The 17,999-nt window shown below is 38.1% G+C and overlaps 1 protein-coding gene across 1 annotated transcript in view; it reads right to left on the bottom strand.

Moving 5' to 3' along the window:
* Positions 1-17,999, bottom strand: part of PREX2 (phosphatidylinositol-3,4,5-trisphosphate dependent Rac exchange factor 2) — a 211,328-nt gene that overhangs the window by 141,027 nt on the left and 52,302 nt on the right. Inside the window, exons 2-6 of the mRNA XM_081111000.1 lie at positions 13,040-13,111; positions 11,596-11,718; positions 8,628-8,732; positions 4,791-4,892; positions 1,492-1,653 (exon numbers count right to left, since the gene is read on the bottom strand). Coding sequence (XP_080967126.1) covers positions 1,492-1,653; positions 4,791-4,892; positions 8,628-8,732; positions 11,596-11,718; positions 13,040-13,111 — 564 coding nt within the window. The remainder of the gene's footprint in view (positions 1-1,491; positions 1,654-4,790; positions 4,893-8,627; positions 8,733-11,595; positions 11,719-13,039; positions 13,112-17,999) is intronic.

Genomic DNA, 17,999 nt, shown 5'->3' with positions numbered 1-17,999 from the left:
GTAAAAGGCCTGACAAACATCCCTAACAAATCCTGCAGTTTTTCTTCCAACGTTTCAGTGACAACAGAAGCGCAAAAGCAAACTTTAGCTCATTTTTCTCATTCCAGCAGGACAACCGCTCCCCTAGAAAAAGAATTATCATCATGAATCAACTGTAAAACACACAACCATTTTAATTGATTGGAATAAGTGGCATTCATGCTGAATGGGGGGTCACTCTGGACACCTGGAATGGAAGAATATAAATGAGGGGGGAAGCTACATCAGATCCCAGTAAGCATTTTTAAAAATCCATGGGAAGAATGGATAAATAGGAGAATTCCCTGAGGTCAATGTTTGAGATTACTTTGCAAGTCTAAGTGGCTATAATTTTAGATTTAAATGGAAACCAACATACTGAAAATAAGAAACAAATCAGTCAATTATAATGCCCGAAAGATAAAAGCAATCCACTTGGATTTGTGTGATACAATATTTGGTTAGTAACACTTTAAAATTGTCTTAGACTTTAAAAAACTATGGTGATTTGCTTACTTTATAACAATAAAAATTTATTCAAGTCCAAAGCTCATTCTCATCTAAATTAAGGCAATTGAAAGAAAATTTTAGTTTATTCTTTATATAGCACTAAAGTAATATAGACTCCAACCCCATGAAGTAACTGGGATTCAAAGTCACTATAGCTGGAAACACATTATAGATTCTGAAAATCATTCTTCTTTTGCTTTTTTATAATTAAAAAAAAATTCTTTATTTAATGAATCATGAACCCATACAATTTTTCATGTTGAATGGATTTTAAAAATCACATCACAGGACTGGCCAGTGTGGCTCAGTTGGTTGAGTGTCATCCCATGCACCAAAAAGGTTGTAGGTTCTATTCCCAGTCAGGGCACATACCTAGGTTGTGAGTTCTATCCCTGGTCAGGGCACATATGGAAGGCAAACAATCAATGTTATTCTCTCTCTCCCTCTCCCTTTCTCTGCTCTAAAATCAATAAAAACATTTTTAAAAATCATATCACAGCTACTTCATTCATTTTAGAAATGAAAAAAATTAAAATTTAGAGAGATTAAATGGGTTCACAATTAAATTTATTACTAATTTACAGTCTCAAAATAATATCACAGCACACATATAAAGCCTCAGTCCCCTTCCGTACTCTCCCCAGGAGTCAGGCTGTATACTTACTGACCAAAGTTAAGACAGGGAAAAGGGTAACCATGTTCTCAAATTCTGAAATATCAAAGCTTATAACCCACACAGTGTCAACTGGCTCTATCACAAAGCTTGAGGCCAAGCCAATTAGCTGCCACTTTAAAAATATTTCAAAGTAAAAATGACGGCACTTTTCAGAAATGCTTACAGCCCCCTAGCATTACCTAGGAAAATGAGCATCTACAGTTCCCTCCAAAGCCAGTCAATTCTACACATAGCATGAGAAACAGCAAAACTGCGTTAAGCTCAATTGTTGAGAACAGTGAATGTACCTCCCAGCCTTCAATGTGAGACTGCCATTCCTCCAACACTTCTAACTTCTCCATCTGTCTCTTGGCCTCGTTGATGTTGGAACAGACAGCTTTCATGGCTTGGAGAGCTTCCATCACTGCTGCGTAGTCACTGTGTTTCCTTGGAGTCCGCTTCAGCAACTCCTGTTTATACACAGAAAACAAATCGCCCTTTGATCTTCAGCTTTCTGGTACAGCAGGTTCAGGCTGACCAGGAAATGAAAACTACAAAGATCATGAGAACCACTTTCAGAACTGACGTTACCACTCCACGAAGATTAAGATAAAAAACAAAAGGTTGAATCAATGAAGAAGTGGTACCCTGATAACGCATTTTGCAGTTACTTTTATTTTCCCCTGAAAATTGTTTTTAAAAACGAAATTAGATCTCTCTTTTCAAATTGTCAAATATCTCACCTGCAGAATGCAATTTTTTATAAGTTTGACTTTTGCTCCAACAGAAGTACACTTTCATATGTGAATTTCATTTTCCTAGAGTCTTTAACAGTAAATGAATATGCCCCATAATTTCAAAAATAATCTAAGTGCCTTCTTTCCTAATAATTTTGAAGACATTATAAAAGCATGCCATAAATAAAACAAAACTTTAAAAAAGGGTCTTATACTCTAAGAAAATAAATAATTTCAAATTTCCACAATACCCCATCATTAAAGAAACAATTTATGCTGTTTTCATCAATAACTCAAGATCATGCTCTGCTATGAATAAACTGCCATATGCCCTCAATAGCTTGATTTTTCTTTTGGTTTTTGGAGAGGGATTTTTGGCTTTTTATTCTTTTTCCATTCAAGATAGCAGAACCAGAGTGATCTCTAATCTTTTAAATATACTAAAAGGTCTTGTTAGTTGTTTAGAAGCAAAAATTAAACATTTTCACCCACTGTCTAGACAGTTGTGACCACATTGCTTTTCAATTAGTCATTTGTTTCCTTACTACAGTTGCCATCATCATGTAACTAACACAATTACAGAAATCCTGAGGCCAATCTTTGTAAGAATTTTCTTAATTCTTAACATACAGTGGGAAAATATGCAGTTGCTATATTCTCTTGAAGTCTGTTTTGTGTTTTTTGTGTGTGTGTTTGTGTTGGGTTTTTTTTACCAATTTGCCATAAACTTTGACCTTGCAACATTACATCATTCCCAAGACAAGGTTTAAAAAGTTATGCTGAATTAAAAATACATATAAGAGATATGCAACGCTCTCGAGCAATTCTGAAGGGTAGAAATATTTGTAAATCACACGAAGGAGTCAAGTCAGCCTGCAGGACATGAGATGTGAGACCTGATGGAAGTGTCCCCACTGGGTATTTGCAGAGTCAAGATAGGAATTTAGATCACGTGAAGTAGTGACTAGTAACAGCCTTCTCTCAGTTACCTGCTGTGAATCCAATCATTTCAAGTTCCACAAATAAGATCAACATATGTTTTCTTTAACACACAGCCTAACCCCCTAACATTTTTCTCTGAATAATCAAAGCCATCCAGAATCAAAGAGACTACCAGCACAATTTTTCAGCTGATAGGACCAGAAAGAAAAAATATCAAACACCAAAGTATCTACTTACTACACAAGTAAACATTTTTTTCATGTTTGTGAAGATAATCTTACAAAAATGGGAAAAGATGTCATCTCTCCACTGCTTAAAGGTGCTCTGATATAACCTCTTTTTTCCTACATAAGGAATTGTCCGTGATCCTATCTTTTGAAAGACTAGCTCAAGCACTGGAGGTCATCCTTATCCAGAAGTGAGTGATCTAGAACTACTTGCCATGCTGCACTTCTCTTAATAGCACTCTGCCTTCTGACTCTTAAAACAAACAAGTCCCTGGGATTCCAAAACCTAGGCCAGGAATAACTGCAGTGATGAGTACAGACGCAAATCTGAGTCACCAGCTTGGAAGTCTGAAGGGACTCTCCCAAAGACAGGCGTCACATCTACACCAATCCTCCCTACCCTCTTGACTGTGCCAGAGCTCTGCAGAACTGGCGATCCCTGTATTAGCTCCTTTCTATGGCTTACACAAGCATCTTTACTTGTTTTTTCAGTAAGGAGAGATGCTTTTTGAAGAAATTTTACACCGAAACCCAATTTATGCCAAAAGTTATAGTAAAAGGTATATTTTTAGTTAAAATGTATAACACTTATTTCTCGAAAAGTAAATCAATAAGAATACCAGTTAATATGTCCATAGCATTTTAGAGTATTTTTAAATTTGGATACCAAGTATTAATTAATATATTAAATAAATCAGAATCAAATATGTGTGACTAATAATGGCTAATGTTTACAGTATATATATACTATGCTAAATGGCTTATTTAAAATAGCCCAAATAACTATTAGGTAATAATTTATACATGCATATATATGTCAATATACACAGATGCATACATACATATATGTACATGTACACATTTTTGTAGGTACATGCTATAATTTTGTCATCATTATTCTGATTCACAAGTGAAAACCCAAGGCTTTAAGGGATGACATTATGTGCTCAGTCATACAGCTATAAGCAGAATACTTAGGACTTGAACTTAGAACTCATGTGCTCAACTACCACCCCAAACTGCCTATCCTGATGCTGATAGTTCCAAAAACTACCTTTTCCGGAATTACTATTCTAATCTATTCATAGGCCTTTGCAGAACGGCAGTAATTCATACCTTACAACAGGTTTTTCTTAAAAAAAATATTGGTCATTATAATGAGGCAATGTCCCTATGACCATTACTGAAGCATTTCCTATCTTGCAGAGGCAGTGTTTTCAGGACACTGTCCTTCTATGTCCATCATTCACTGTCCCATGTGACCCACTCCATTCCCTGTAATAATGATTTAAAACCCGGCTCTGAAATTATGAAACGCTGACCTTCACTTTGTTAGCACCAATGTTATAGAGTAAATCAAAGAATTCACCAACAGAGAACTTACTTAACATAAAAAAGATAAAGTGCTATATAAACTGGACATAATGTACTTAACGGGATCTATCTTGAAAGTAATGCATTTACTCTAAATGAAACTCAAACAACTGTTTTCTACAAAGAGCACTTCTTTGTTTCTTTTCTTAAAAGATTTGTTTCCTACTCCATATATAAATTAGTGACAAATTAGCCATTCCCCCCCATGACTAAAATATGCCCTTTCTTCAGAATATCAGACTATTTAAAAGAAAAAATGTTAAAAAAGAATAAGCAAAATATGCAGGTACAAGGAAAATGCTATGATAAAGTAAACACATAAAATACCTTCAAAATGAGAGGGTACTTGCATATTCTCTGTATTGGAGTTACTAAATATCCTTCCAGGGGGACATCTGTGTTCTTCCGTCCTGAAAGCAGCATGCAGTTCTGGGGTGGAAATAGGCATAATTAATTATATTTCTAAAACCTGTAGCTATAAAACTCACCTCTATCATGAAATTTCCTGCTGAAAAATGGTGAAAGCATGTCTCTATATAGCTCCTCTGAGATCACATTCAGTCACAAATAACATTCACAGGAATAAAAAATACCTTTGCCTTTCATATTAGTTACAGTAGCCAATATGTGTTTTGGATCTATGTCTTGAAAATTAATTCACATATATTCTCCTGAGTATTTTCTGAGAAAACAGAACCAGAGATGGAGGAATGAATAAATGGGTGGACGGATGGATGGTAAATAGGTGAATAGATGGAATAAATGAATGGAATGGTTGGAATGGGTGGGTGGGTTGATGGATGGATGGACTGATGGATGGGTAAACAACAGACAGATACATGGATGTATCCTCTTTATAAAGAGTGGTAGTGTTGTTTTGTAGAACAAGGCTCCAGGTATACTCTACCACTGACTAATGATGCAACTGGATTGAGATACGGGACAGTTTCTGTATTTGCCTCACAGCACTAGGAATAGCCAGAGTATCATTATTTGGGGGCCAGTCTCCAAAGCCCCAATTCCCACATTACAACACAAAAAGGGCCAGGTGACACGTGCACATGTACAACAGGACAAGAGACCCGAGTTTAGGAAATATAACTCATTTATAAAAGCAGCATGGATGTCTAACCATTGCAGAGGAGGAAGACAATATATCTCTCAGGCTGTTCATGATGCAAATATTACTTAAAAGATAGGCAGGACAGCCTGGCCGGCATGGCTGAGCGACTGAAGAAGCATCATTCCATGCAACAAAAGGTTATGAGTTCAATTCCTGGTCAGGGCGCATACCTAGGTTGCTGGTTCACTCCCCTGTCGGGGCGCATACAGGATGACTGACAGATCTCAGAGGGGAAGGTATGGGGATACTGGGAGAGATTAGCCAAAGAATATATGTGCATATATGCATAGCCCATGGGCACAGACAACAATGTTGTGAAGGGGGCGTGCAGGAGGAGGGCTAGGTGGAGGAGGGCAAAGAGGGGAAGATGGGAGACATATGTAATAGTGTCAACAACAACAAAAGAAACACAAGAAGCTCACAGTGAATTGCCTCCCAAGACAAACTTCTAAATAAACAATGAATCAAAAAAAATAACAAAGGAAACTAGACATTTAAAAAAACTGAATGAAAATAAAAACACATGTCAAAATTCATGGAATGCAACTAAAGCCATATACTAGTATAAGGAAAAACTCACAGCATTAAACACCTATATTACAAAAGAAAAAAAAAAGTCTTAAAGACTGTCAACAAACTATGAACATAATGGAAATTCCTCACCCTGATAACGTCTACCAATAAAAAACTACAGGTAACATCATACTTAATGATGAAAAACTGAAAGATTCCCCCCAAAGATAAGAAACAAGGCGGAAGTGTCCATTCTTACTACTTCTATGCAACCCTGTACTGGTTCTAGCCAACGCAAAAGGCAAGAAAAGAAAAAAAGACATCACATTGAAGAGGAAGAAGTGAAATTCCATTATCTTATTTGTGAAAAATCCTCCAAAATCTTCTAGAACTAATATATGCATTTAAATCACAGGATACAACACAAGAATATACAAAAGTCAATTTAATTTCTACATAATAGTACTAGCACTGAACAATCCAAAAGTTAAATTAAGACAATCCCAATCACAACATCAAAAAGAATAATATACTTAGGAATAAATTTAACAAAATAAGGCTAAGACCTGAACACAGATGCCTTAAATATGACAACAAAAGCACGCCATAATGAAAAAAAATTTAATGAACTGGACTTCAACAAAATTTAAGACATTTGATTTCCAAAAAGACAATTTTTTATAATGAACAGACAAACCACACTGGGAGGAAATATTTGCAAATTATATGACTGATATAGGAACTGTATCCAAAATAAGGTTATAGCTCAATATAAGATAAACACTGCAATTTAAATATAACAAAAGATTTGAGTGAGCATTTCACTAAAGAGAATAATGAGCCGAACCGGTTTGGCTCAGTGGATGGAGCATCGGCCTGCGGACTGAAGGGTCCCAGGTTCGATTCCAGTCAAGGGCATGTACCTGGGTTGCGGGCACATCCCCAGTAGGAGATGTGCAGGAGGCAGCTGATCGATGTTTCTCTCTCATCGATGTTTCTAACTCTCTATCTCTCTCCCTTCCTTTCTGTAAAAAATCAATAAAATATATTAAAAAAAAGAGAATAATGAATGGCTAATAAACACATGAAATCATGTTTAATATAACTGGTCATTCGAGAAATACAAATAAAATTCACCTAGCATGGCGATACCATGTGTTGGAAAAGAAACTGCAAGTCTCACACTGCTGGTGGATATGGCACAGCCACATTGGTAGCTTCTTAATAAGTTAAACATGAACTATGACCCAGCAATTCCACTCTAAGTATATACCCAAAAGAATGAAAATATATGTCCACAGAAAGACTTGTACATAAATGTTAAGTTCATAAAAGCATTATGTACGATAGCCCAAACTAAACATTTCCTGGCTTTTCTACATTAACACATGTCTCTCTCTGAAATGGCCTTTCACATGTGGTATCTTTAAGGTCCATCATTATTCTAGCCACTTGTTGACCCAATGTTCATAACTGGCCATGGATAAACAAAAATGGTATATCCATTCAATATGATAATGAATAATGTCATTCAGCAATAAATATGAGTGGAATATAGATACATACTACAACAAGGATGAACCTCAAAAACATTTTCCTCAGTAAAAGAAGCCAGGCATAAAAAAGTTTACATGGTGTGATTTCATTTATAGAACGCCTGCAGAAAAGGCAAATCCATCGAGACAGAAAGCAAATCAGTGATTACCTGGAGCTGATGACGGGAGTGGAGATGGGCTCTAAACAGGCATGAGGGGCTTTGGGGGTAATGACAATGCTCTAAACCCAGATCACAGGGGTGGCTGTTCCACTCCACAGTCTGCTAAATATCACTGAAGTCTACACTTGCAGCATATTTCTCACTGGCAATTAAACTGGCCAACTAACTGCCAAAATACGCATATATTGGTGTTAGCCTAAAGAAATTAAATGCACATTTTTGCTCTATGAAAACTGAAGAAGAAAAGTATGTAGAAGAAAGATCGGTCTTTAAATTTCTTTTCTACCACACCATCGTTTGTTTCCGTCCTGTTACTTCCCTACTTACAGCTCTCTTAGCAGAAGCAAAGGAAACCCCAGGAAGTGAGGGATACAAAAGCAATGTTGAACTTGTATAAATGTCTTCTCTCCCTGGGAACCTGTGGGTTTCACAAGCAATTCAGAATCAACCAGGAGAGGGCATCCTCAGTGTGTCCCGACATAACTAGCCTCTCCCAACTCTCACTGCGTTTATGAAAGGACTCTAGCCTCCTAGACTGGCTATGGCCGTGGTCGGCAAACCACGGCTCGCGAGCCACATGCGGCTCTTTGGCCCCTTGAGTGTGGCCACGAAGTTTCAATCACACTGTACGGCCCGCACGTGGTATTTTGTGGAAGAGCCACACTCAAGGGGCCGCAGTTTGCCGACCACTGGGCTATGGTAAAAGAGCTGAAATGGGAACAGCTTCTGCATCACACTGATGCTATTCCTCAGCGCTTGGTGGGCCTGCCAACAAGGAGCAGCATATGGTAACACCTAAATATGTACTTACCAAAAGAAATGTCCGGATTGTTCTAATTTTGTTAAGTTCCAGAAGCAATTTTTGTGCCTTCTCATGGTTACTACAATATTCATCATAAATACGAAACTTGTCTTTCTGTGAAATCAAGGAAGAATGAGTTAGAGTCATTTTATTAGCCATTTTGAAATAGTAACCTGTGTGATGTTGATGAGCAAACTTTATGAAGTGTTTACTATGTGTTAAAAACTATACCCACATGTATGTATAAATACATTTTATTTATTTCTTTTCCCTGATCTATGAAGAATAGCTTTGGAAAGGAGCTAGACATATTAATTACGGTCCAATAGGATGTATGAAAAAAAAACAGGTAAATGAACCAAGTGGTAGGAACTTACAGAGAAGGGAGTCCCTAGCTTTGCTGAGAGGATTCATATACAGCTTTAAAAGGGAAGTAACATTAAAGCAAGGTCCGGAGAGATGAGTCCATGCTTCCCAGGCAGGGAGAGGAAAGAAAGCATTGTAGGTAGAGGGAAAGCGTACACCAGATCACCCAGGGCTAGACACACAGCGCCCTGCCTTTCACATTCACTGAGCTGGGCCGTGTGTTTAAGAGGAACACTAACAGGAGAAATTCGGTAGTAAGTGAGTAAGATCAGGAAGCCATTGCATACGAGAGATCATTTCAGAAAATATGTTAGTATAAAAAAATTAGGAAATGGTAACTATACTTAAGTTGTCATATTGCAAAGAATTTACAATTTTATGTAGCTCCAAAACACAAAACTAGAACCACTAGGTGGAAACTGCAAGAGAGGGATAGGCAGTGATTGGCAGATTCCGGATTAACACAAAGATTTTCTAACAATTGGAGCTGTCACTAAAAGTGACCAAGTAAAAACAAGCAACCTTCACTGATACCAGAGACAGGACACTTACAAAAAGAGGAGGAACTTTGCCATCATGGTCTCTAAGCTTTCCTCCATCTGTAAGATTTTACCTAATTGGCTATGATCAGCATCTATCAAAGCAGCACCAACCAAAGAGGAAGACAGAAAATGTACAGATCAAATATTAAAACAGAAGGGTGTCCGCCTGGTCAGTGGGGCTCAGTTGCTTGGGCATCATCCCATGCACCAAAAGCCAGTTCGATTCCCCGTCAGGCACACGCCTGGGTTCTGAGCCCAGTGCCCTGGTGGGGGATGTGCAGGAGACAGCTGATTGATGATTTGCTCTCACATCAATATTTCTCTTTCTCTCTCTCTCTCTCTCTCTCTCTCTCTCTCCCCCCCCCCGCCTTTCTCTTCCTCTCTCTCTAAAAGTCAATAAAAATATTCTTAAATATAATAAAGAAGTGTGTCCCCTGAAATTGTAAAGACATGCAATTAGAAAGAAACATGGCGTGCTATTTTAGATGGCCAGTAGGAAATGTACTGAATTACTTATTTCAAGAGATGGTTCATGTATCCTTATTATATTTAAGATCGTCTTTCTTGAAATATTAATGTTTATTGCATGTAACATTATTATATTTAAAATCATGAAATAAAAGAATTAAAATTAAAAAGAGAGAGAGAGAGAGATGGTTATGAACCAGAATAAAACAAACTTCAGAAATAGTTCAGCTGAATGCATGGATGACAGACTGATTATGTGTTACAGAGGAAATAAGCATCAGGGTGGAAGACTCCCAGGTACAGCCCTGTACTGAGACAGCAGCCCCTCCAGCTGGCAGGAGACTAGGATTCTCTCAGGAAAGAGAACCGGCTGGGTTAAGTGGACACAAACATGCCTACTTCCAGCCGTTCGTCTTCCTCCTCCCAAAGAGCCTCTCCCATTAATATAATTATCTTTATAAAATAGTTTCTAATTACAAAAGTAACATATACAGAGCCTGCTCACTAGCATATAGAAGGACAGAATTAGAAACTACATATAGGATGGAGGGAGGGGGGGAAAGGGGACCAAATACATGGTGACGGAAGCTGATTTGACTTTGGATGGTGGGCACACAAATGCAATATACAGATCATGTATCATAGAAATGTACACTTGAAACCTAAAGGACCCTACTGACCAGTGTCACCTCAATAAATTTAATAAAAAATATGTGATGAATAAAAGAAACAAAAAAAAACTACATAGTTACCTTCATAAAAGACGAAATAGAAATTTAAAATAAACAAAAATTGATTTTGATGACAAAATACCCTTACCCATTTTTAATAAAACGTTACTTGTTCAGCATTTTGATAAATATGGATTCAAATTAGTATTCTGATTAGCATCAGTGGAATGGTATAATGAGCACATTTTGTAGATAAATGCTGTTTAGTTCTGAAAACAATTTTCACTATACAGGAGGCTTTTCACTTTGCAAGTCGTTTGCATACGTTATTTCAGCTATTGTACCCAAAGAGATCAAAATGATCACACAAGCATGAGGCACAATCTGAAAAGGTGGAGTTCTGGCTTGTTCTTCTGCTCCTCTCAGGACCCCTCCTGAGAAGCCATCCTTGAGAAAAATCCAGGCACAGACATCCGTGTACCTAGAGTGGCCGGGTTTGTTCACCTCCAGGTTTGTCACCAGGGGATTAACAAGGGGACATTCTGACTGATCAAAGGCTCCGCACGCCATTATAAGAGTAAGGCTTTTCTGCTCAAAAGAGAAATGCTCCATGTTTGAAAGAAACATAAAAATCCATTCATTATGAACAGCCTGAAAATTCATTAGAATTCAAAGCTACAGAGGATGCGAAGAACTAACTTGTTGGGAAAATGAAAAGGCTGTTTATTCTTCACTGAATAAAATGGATGATGTGGGGCCCTTTCCTCTTTTCTGGCCTCAACTGGGAGATTCCATTGGCCTTAAAAGACCCTAAACTTTTGGTGTCAGATTTTACTTCTAATGCTGCATTCCCACATCCTACCAGGCCAAAAGCTAAACCTCAAAATGTAGGGGATAAGAGCTTTTAAAATAAACAGAAACGTATCCTACAAAATGAAGAAAGCAGGTTCCCACTTCTTGCTGAGCGTTAGGTTCAGGATGTAGGCATTCTTCCACCACTTTTAAGAATTCCTTATGTACCGCAAGGATGTCTTCAATGTTTGAGAACAGAATCTGAAAATAAATGTGTAAGTAAGTACAATGGTAAAGCAAGTTTAAAAAAAAAAAAAAAGTCTATGTGAGCATAGCGTTCTCTTCCAGGCTGAAAACTTCAGTGGAGTGCTATCTGTCCCACATCCATTCCTCCCTCCCACCCAGCGGGCAGAGGACCAATTTTGTCTGGATGTCCTCTCTCCTCCCACACAGCTTTGGGAACCAGAAACCTATTCCTGGCTCTCCGGAAAAGTGTGAGTGGCTGAATCCCAGCATGGTGGTCCCACCCCCATTAACGAGAATTGGCTGTGGGTAAAACAGTGCCAGCAGATGGGCTGGCAGGCTTTTTGTTCCTAAGAGGGGTGCGCTGGAAAGGTACTTTGCCTGGATAGCTACAGGGTCATTTTGTAGCAGTGGAAGGAGCAGTCCAGGGAAGAGCTGATAGCCTGGATGGCAGAGGGAAGAGCTAAAGAGAACCTGGCAATTTCATTAACCTCCTGAGTCACGAGTCCTGAACATTATTCTCTTCCGTCTGAAGTGCCCAATCTGAGAGCCAACGTATTGTCAAGTCAATTTGAGTAATAGCGGTTTTTTGCAACCAAAAGCATGCAAAGTAATATACTCCCCTGGTAGGAGAATTTGAAAGTTAGTGTTCAACTTATGGGGAAATAGGATAAGGAGAGCCAATAAAATCCTGGGAAATATTTTATTTTCAGTAAAGTAAAACAGCCGGTTAGCATCAAAAGGAAAAATCAATGATGATTTATACAACTTAAATGAGTAATAATGACTACAGCACAATTCATTTTCATTTACCATCCCTTTGTGTTCCCAAAGCTCTGCAAAAATCATCCTTCCGTACAGTTTAAAAGGAAATGTTTATACGTTTGTCTGAGTTGCAGATACTATTTGGAGTTTCTTTTCTGCACCAATGGACCATCCAGATCGCTTGTTCTTTAGTGATCACGGACTGGGAGCTGCATCTGCCCACGTCCTATCTTCCTGAGCCACCTCTAGTAATTGCCTTCCACAGAGCTCAGCTCCCTCCCTCTCACAGACACTCAGGTTCTTGGTCTGGGTTTATTTTTCTTTGTCTTTTCGAACTTGTCTCCAGGCTCGGGCAAAAACAATCTCTCTCTGTCTCCGTCTCCATCCTCTTAATCACCATTTCTTTTCCCAAAGTCTGGTTTTCCTTTTCTAATGATGACCCACACAAGTAAATGGCACAAGAACGTGTACTGGGACTGAAGGCAGGTTAAAGAGTCCTGAGGAAACATCCCCAGGTGAAATTTCATCTGGGAGGAACCTGTGTTTGGGGTGAGGGCCTACTGTCCCTCCTCACCTTCACTGTCTCCTCTGTGACATTTTTGTCAACTTTTGATGCTGCACACTGGTTCATTCGCTGTAAGAATGCCTGCGCGGGACAAGAAAAGATAGAAAGGTAACATTAGGTTAATAAAATAACTGTGTTGATACACTTAATGTGTTTTCTACAAGACACCAAAGCTTACAAATCCAATCATTGTTGAGTATAGTTTTATCATAAAAGGGGGACTCTTTGTGCATTGCTGTTCCTACCCAAGAATTATATTTCCTTTATAGTTTGGGGTCAAGGCCACATAAATGTGAATTAAATTTATCCACTGGAGTCTCCAAGTTGTGTGGTAAATACTTAAGAGTCAGATGTTTCCTAAACTTCTAAGTCTTATGAAGCACAAAAGACTAAAGTCTAATAAAAACACAGAGAGACTGAGAGAGGGAGGGAGAGAAAGTGACTCTTCAGGAAGAAATGGAAAGATGCCCCCTTTTCATCCCCTCCCCCAAGTTTTAGGAAGACAGAATGTGTATATCTGGGATCAGCTCAGGGTTCTGCAGAGCCCTATAGTAGACAAATAATTTCATTAGCACTTTCAATAACTGGGACTATTCATGAGGATTATTAAGCTTTGATCCATAGATAAATAAGCTATTATTTTTACAAAGGGAAAAAAAGAGTAGCATGAGTTACTTATATTGAGCCTCAAAAGAGAAAGTTTAAAAGGAAAAGGAGAAGAGACTTTCCATCAAGCAAAGTTAATTTGTGTCCCCAAGACATTGTCCGGTAACTATCTAATGCCCAGGTGAGGCCATTCTTTCCCTTGTCTATCTTAGGACTCTACCCACCACCTGCCAAGTCACCGACTCCCCAGGGCACAGAGAAGCTCTAGGGACTCTCTGGACACTGCAGCAAACAAAGTAAGGTAAGAATCCCGTTTGGGGCATACTAATTATTTAGAAGATTAATGAAACCCAGATGTGGCCACAACATTCCAAAATTACCACCCTCAAGACATTGCTAGTAAGAGTATAAAATGGCAGGACATTTCTGAGGACAATCTGCAATGTAGCTCAAGTTTTTAAATGGGCGTTCCCTTTAACTCAGCAAATGTAACTCTAGAAATTTATCCTAAGAAAATATTCAGACAAGAGGTTTCGGTGTGTTCATTACAAAAGTGGACACATTGGAAATAACGTAAATGGCCATCAATAAGGGAATCATTTAATATATTTCTACACATTCACATTTTAAAATACACTGCAAAAGTATAATCATAAATGGAATGTTATAAAATAATATACACAAATGCGTGTATAAAACAGTTGTCTCTAAGATACCATTTGGTGAAAAGATTTACAAAGTGGTATACTTGATATGTACAGACATATACTAATATGTACACACATACATATATACACATGCATACAAGTATATATACTTATATACATATGTGCAATGTCAGTATACATGCATCCTGAGAAAAAATATGTAGTATATACCAAACACAAACAGTGGTTACCTCCAGAAAGTAGGAAAGCAACCTTCCTTATTTTCAGAATATTAGGCTATTAGTACGTTCTGTAAAAAGAAAAACAAAACTATTTGAAAGAAACAAAACAAATGAGCACAAGCTCTTACTCCTAACATTCGTTTTAGCACCATCTTTATTCCCAATTCAACCAATTCATACTTCGTATTCATAACTACAAAGACACATCAGTACAGTACTAATAGCTTCAATAGAATAAAATAATTCATCTGAATTAAATAAAATGAAAAAGAACATAGTAGATATTACCTTAAATTTTTTTATTTAAAAAACATGATACTGCCGAAACCGGTTTGGCTCAGTGGATAGAGCGTCGGCTTGCGGACTGAGAGGTCCCAGGTTCGATTCCGGTCAAGGGCATATACCTGGGTTGCGGGCACTTCTCCAGTGGGAGATGTGCAGGAGGCAGCTGATCGATGTTTCTCTCTCATCGATGTTTCTAACTCCCTATCTCTCTCCCTTCCTCTCTGTAAAAAAATCAATAAATATATTTAAAAACAAAAACAAACAAAAAAAAACCATGATACAGCCTAGCCGTCATGACTCTGTGGTTGAGCATCGACCTATGAACCAGGAGGTCACGGTTCGATTCCCAGTCAGGGCACATGCCCAGATTGTGGGCTCAATCCCCAGAATGGGGTGTACAGGAAGCAACCAAACAATGATTCTCATCACTGATGTTTCTATCTCTCTCTCCCTCTCTCTTCCTCTCTGAAACAAATAAAACATCATTTTTTTATAATGACACAATTTTTGAACTATTTTCTAAATTTTCATTTAATTGGTAACGAAAACACAGGTTTTGAATTTTCTAACTCTAAGTGTCCATTTAATTAGTATTACTCTGTTTAATTTTAGTTTTGTTTTTCTTGAATATTTTTCCACATCCTCATACCAAAAATGCTTTTTAGACCTTTCCATTTAGTCTTAAAATAACATGGGTGGTTTAGTTGCCTTGTTTACATTTCAATATTGACCACACAGTAAACAGGTAACCTCTCAGGCAAGCAACACTTAAACTTCAAGTCTAGACTTATAAACCTTTTCCTCATAAATTGAGCTCAGTCACATCCTGAAACTAATAAATTAAAGTAAAGAGATAGTCAAAATAATTCAAAATATGAGTGAGAAGGGGAAATACTAACTAATAAAGTAAACTATATCTTTATCTGACTTTTTATCTTCTTATCCTCCGTGACAATATGGAACTTTCTGCTTAACTGTATACGACAGAAAACCTGGAACTTATTAGCATTTCTGACCAAGCGTTTATTTTTCCCAAGAGCCCCATTTTACACAACAGTGCAGGCAGATTTTTGATAGCTGGTTGAGCGTTCAAACTTATAAAAAAACTGGTTGACATTTTTTCACAAAATGTGTAAATCTTCCTTCTTGAAAATAGAGATAAATAATGTGTGTTCAGAATTATCCCTTAAAAACCAGTATCTATAAAGTCCTTTCAGACTTTGGTGACTGGGCATTCAATCTTTGTCATATCAATCAAGAAAGCATTAATACCCTAGTCACAAAACCCTGGGAGGGAGTGGATACGCTGTTTATCTCTGCATTCAGTCATTCTCACTGGTCCAGAATTTCATTAGAATTAGATCATCTTCATTTTGATACAAACATATTGGAAATAAGTACTGGCAAATAGCTTCTCATGCCAGTGGTTCTCAAACCTTTTATTGTGTTTTACGATGTGGAAAGTTTCTTCCAAATACAGATTCCCTGGCCTATCCCCAGAAGGTCTGATTCAGCAGATGGGTTCAGGACCCAGAAAGCAAGCTCCCTCGGTGCATATAAATCTGCATCCTGATGCAGTTGGTCTACAGACCACATGTTGGTGGCCATTCCTTTAGGTTCATTCTTCCAAAGTCTGAAAAAAAAGACTTTGAGAAACAAGTGAATCTAAATGAAAAAAAGGGGGGGGGCGGGGAGGTTCATTTGTTTCACCTTGACTTTCAACTCTGTCAAACTCCCTCTATGTACAACACCCTCGCATTCAGCCACTTGCGATTGCTAACACCCCGCCAGAGGACCCTGCCCCCCAATAATGAAAATCACAACCAACGGGTAAACAGGTCCTAATAATCTCCAAGTCACACTTGGAGGAAGTGAGGCTCGAAGGTGTGCCTCCAGGTGCCTTTCAGCGGGCAGGTGTGTCAGCTTGCACTCACTCGCCAGCATTCCCCTAACTTGATTCAGAACTCTTCAACTTGCTCCCCATGTTGTTTTCCTCTTATCGTGCATTTGGTAAAATGTGTCAAATGCCATGTATGAATTGCTTAAGAAAGCAAAGATGTCACAAATTTGCTACAAAAAAATCAAAAGAAGGAAGAAATGGACTAAGATACAACAGGGAGATGGACACAATCCTCTGTCCCCTGGTCAGCCCACCTGGGCCACTGACAGCTCAAAAGTGAAGTCCATGATGAGATTTACTCTCAGAGAACACCTGCTAATGTCCTAATTTCAGTATATTCAATGATCTCTCTCAACTCATTTTTGTCCTTTCTACTCTTTCTTTTGTCAGGCACACACAGATCTCTCAAAAGTCCCACAGATGTTCACAGTCTAGAGCAGTGGTTCTCAACCTGTGGGTCGCGACCCCTTTGGGAGTCGAACAACCCTTTCACAGGGGTAGCCTAAGACCATCGGAAAACACATATATAATTACATATTGTTTTTGTGATTAACCACTATGCTTAAATTATGTTAAATTTGTAACAATGAAAATACATCCTGCATATCAGATATTTACATTATGATTCATAACAGTAGCAAAATTACAGTTATGAAGTAGCAACGAAAATAATTTTATGGCTGGGGGTCACCACAACATGAAAAACTGTATTAAAGGGTCGCGGCATTAGGAAGGTTGAGAACCACTGGTATAGACTTTTAATTCTAGATACCTGGCGCCAATCTGAATTTCCTAATATTGTACAGGCAGTAAACCTTTATACTCCTATGAATATTCGACATTCAGAATGATCATAGCAACAACTGTCATCTTAAAATGTGGCCAATTTTATAGGGATAGAGATAGGTAAATTTTATATATAAAGGTGAAAAGGGGAAAATTTAAGAGGGGCTACCCTATTGCAGGAAATTGTATACTCGTTTCATGAAAATAAGTGGGGGGAAAAGGGTAAATATTTTCCTTTTACCTCTTGAACTTAAAACAATGTTATCACATCAAAATTCTTTAGAAGTTATTTTGTTTTGCCTTCCTGAGAGAAAAACAAAGTCCTCATAAATGAAAAAGACTTGTCATTTGAGTGTGTCTTGAACACCTGCTTGATAGTGGTATGGTTTTATTGCAATGGAGAAGTCTGAAGGAGCAGTAGGTTTGGGGATGAAAGAATGGGAGTATGTTCTGGAGATGCCTACTGAACACCAGTGTGGAGATCTCAAGTCGGGAGTTCACTG

Source organism: Myotis nattereri (genome assembly GCF_964212035.1).
Source record: "Myotis nattereri genome assembly, chromosome: 17".
NCBI classification, from domain to species: Eukaryota; Metazoa; Chordata; class Mammalia; order Chiroptera; family Vespertilionidae; genus Myotis; species Myotis nattereri.
This window is presented reverse-complemented; position numbering and strand designations above follow the sequence as displayed.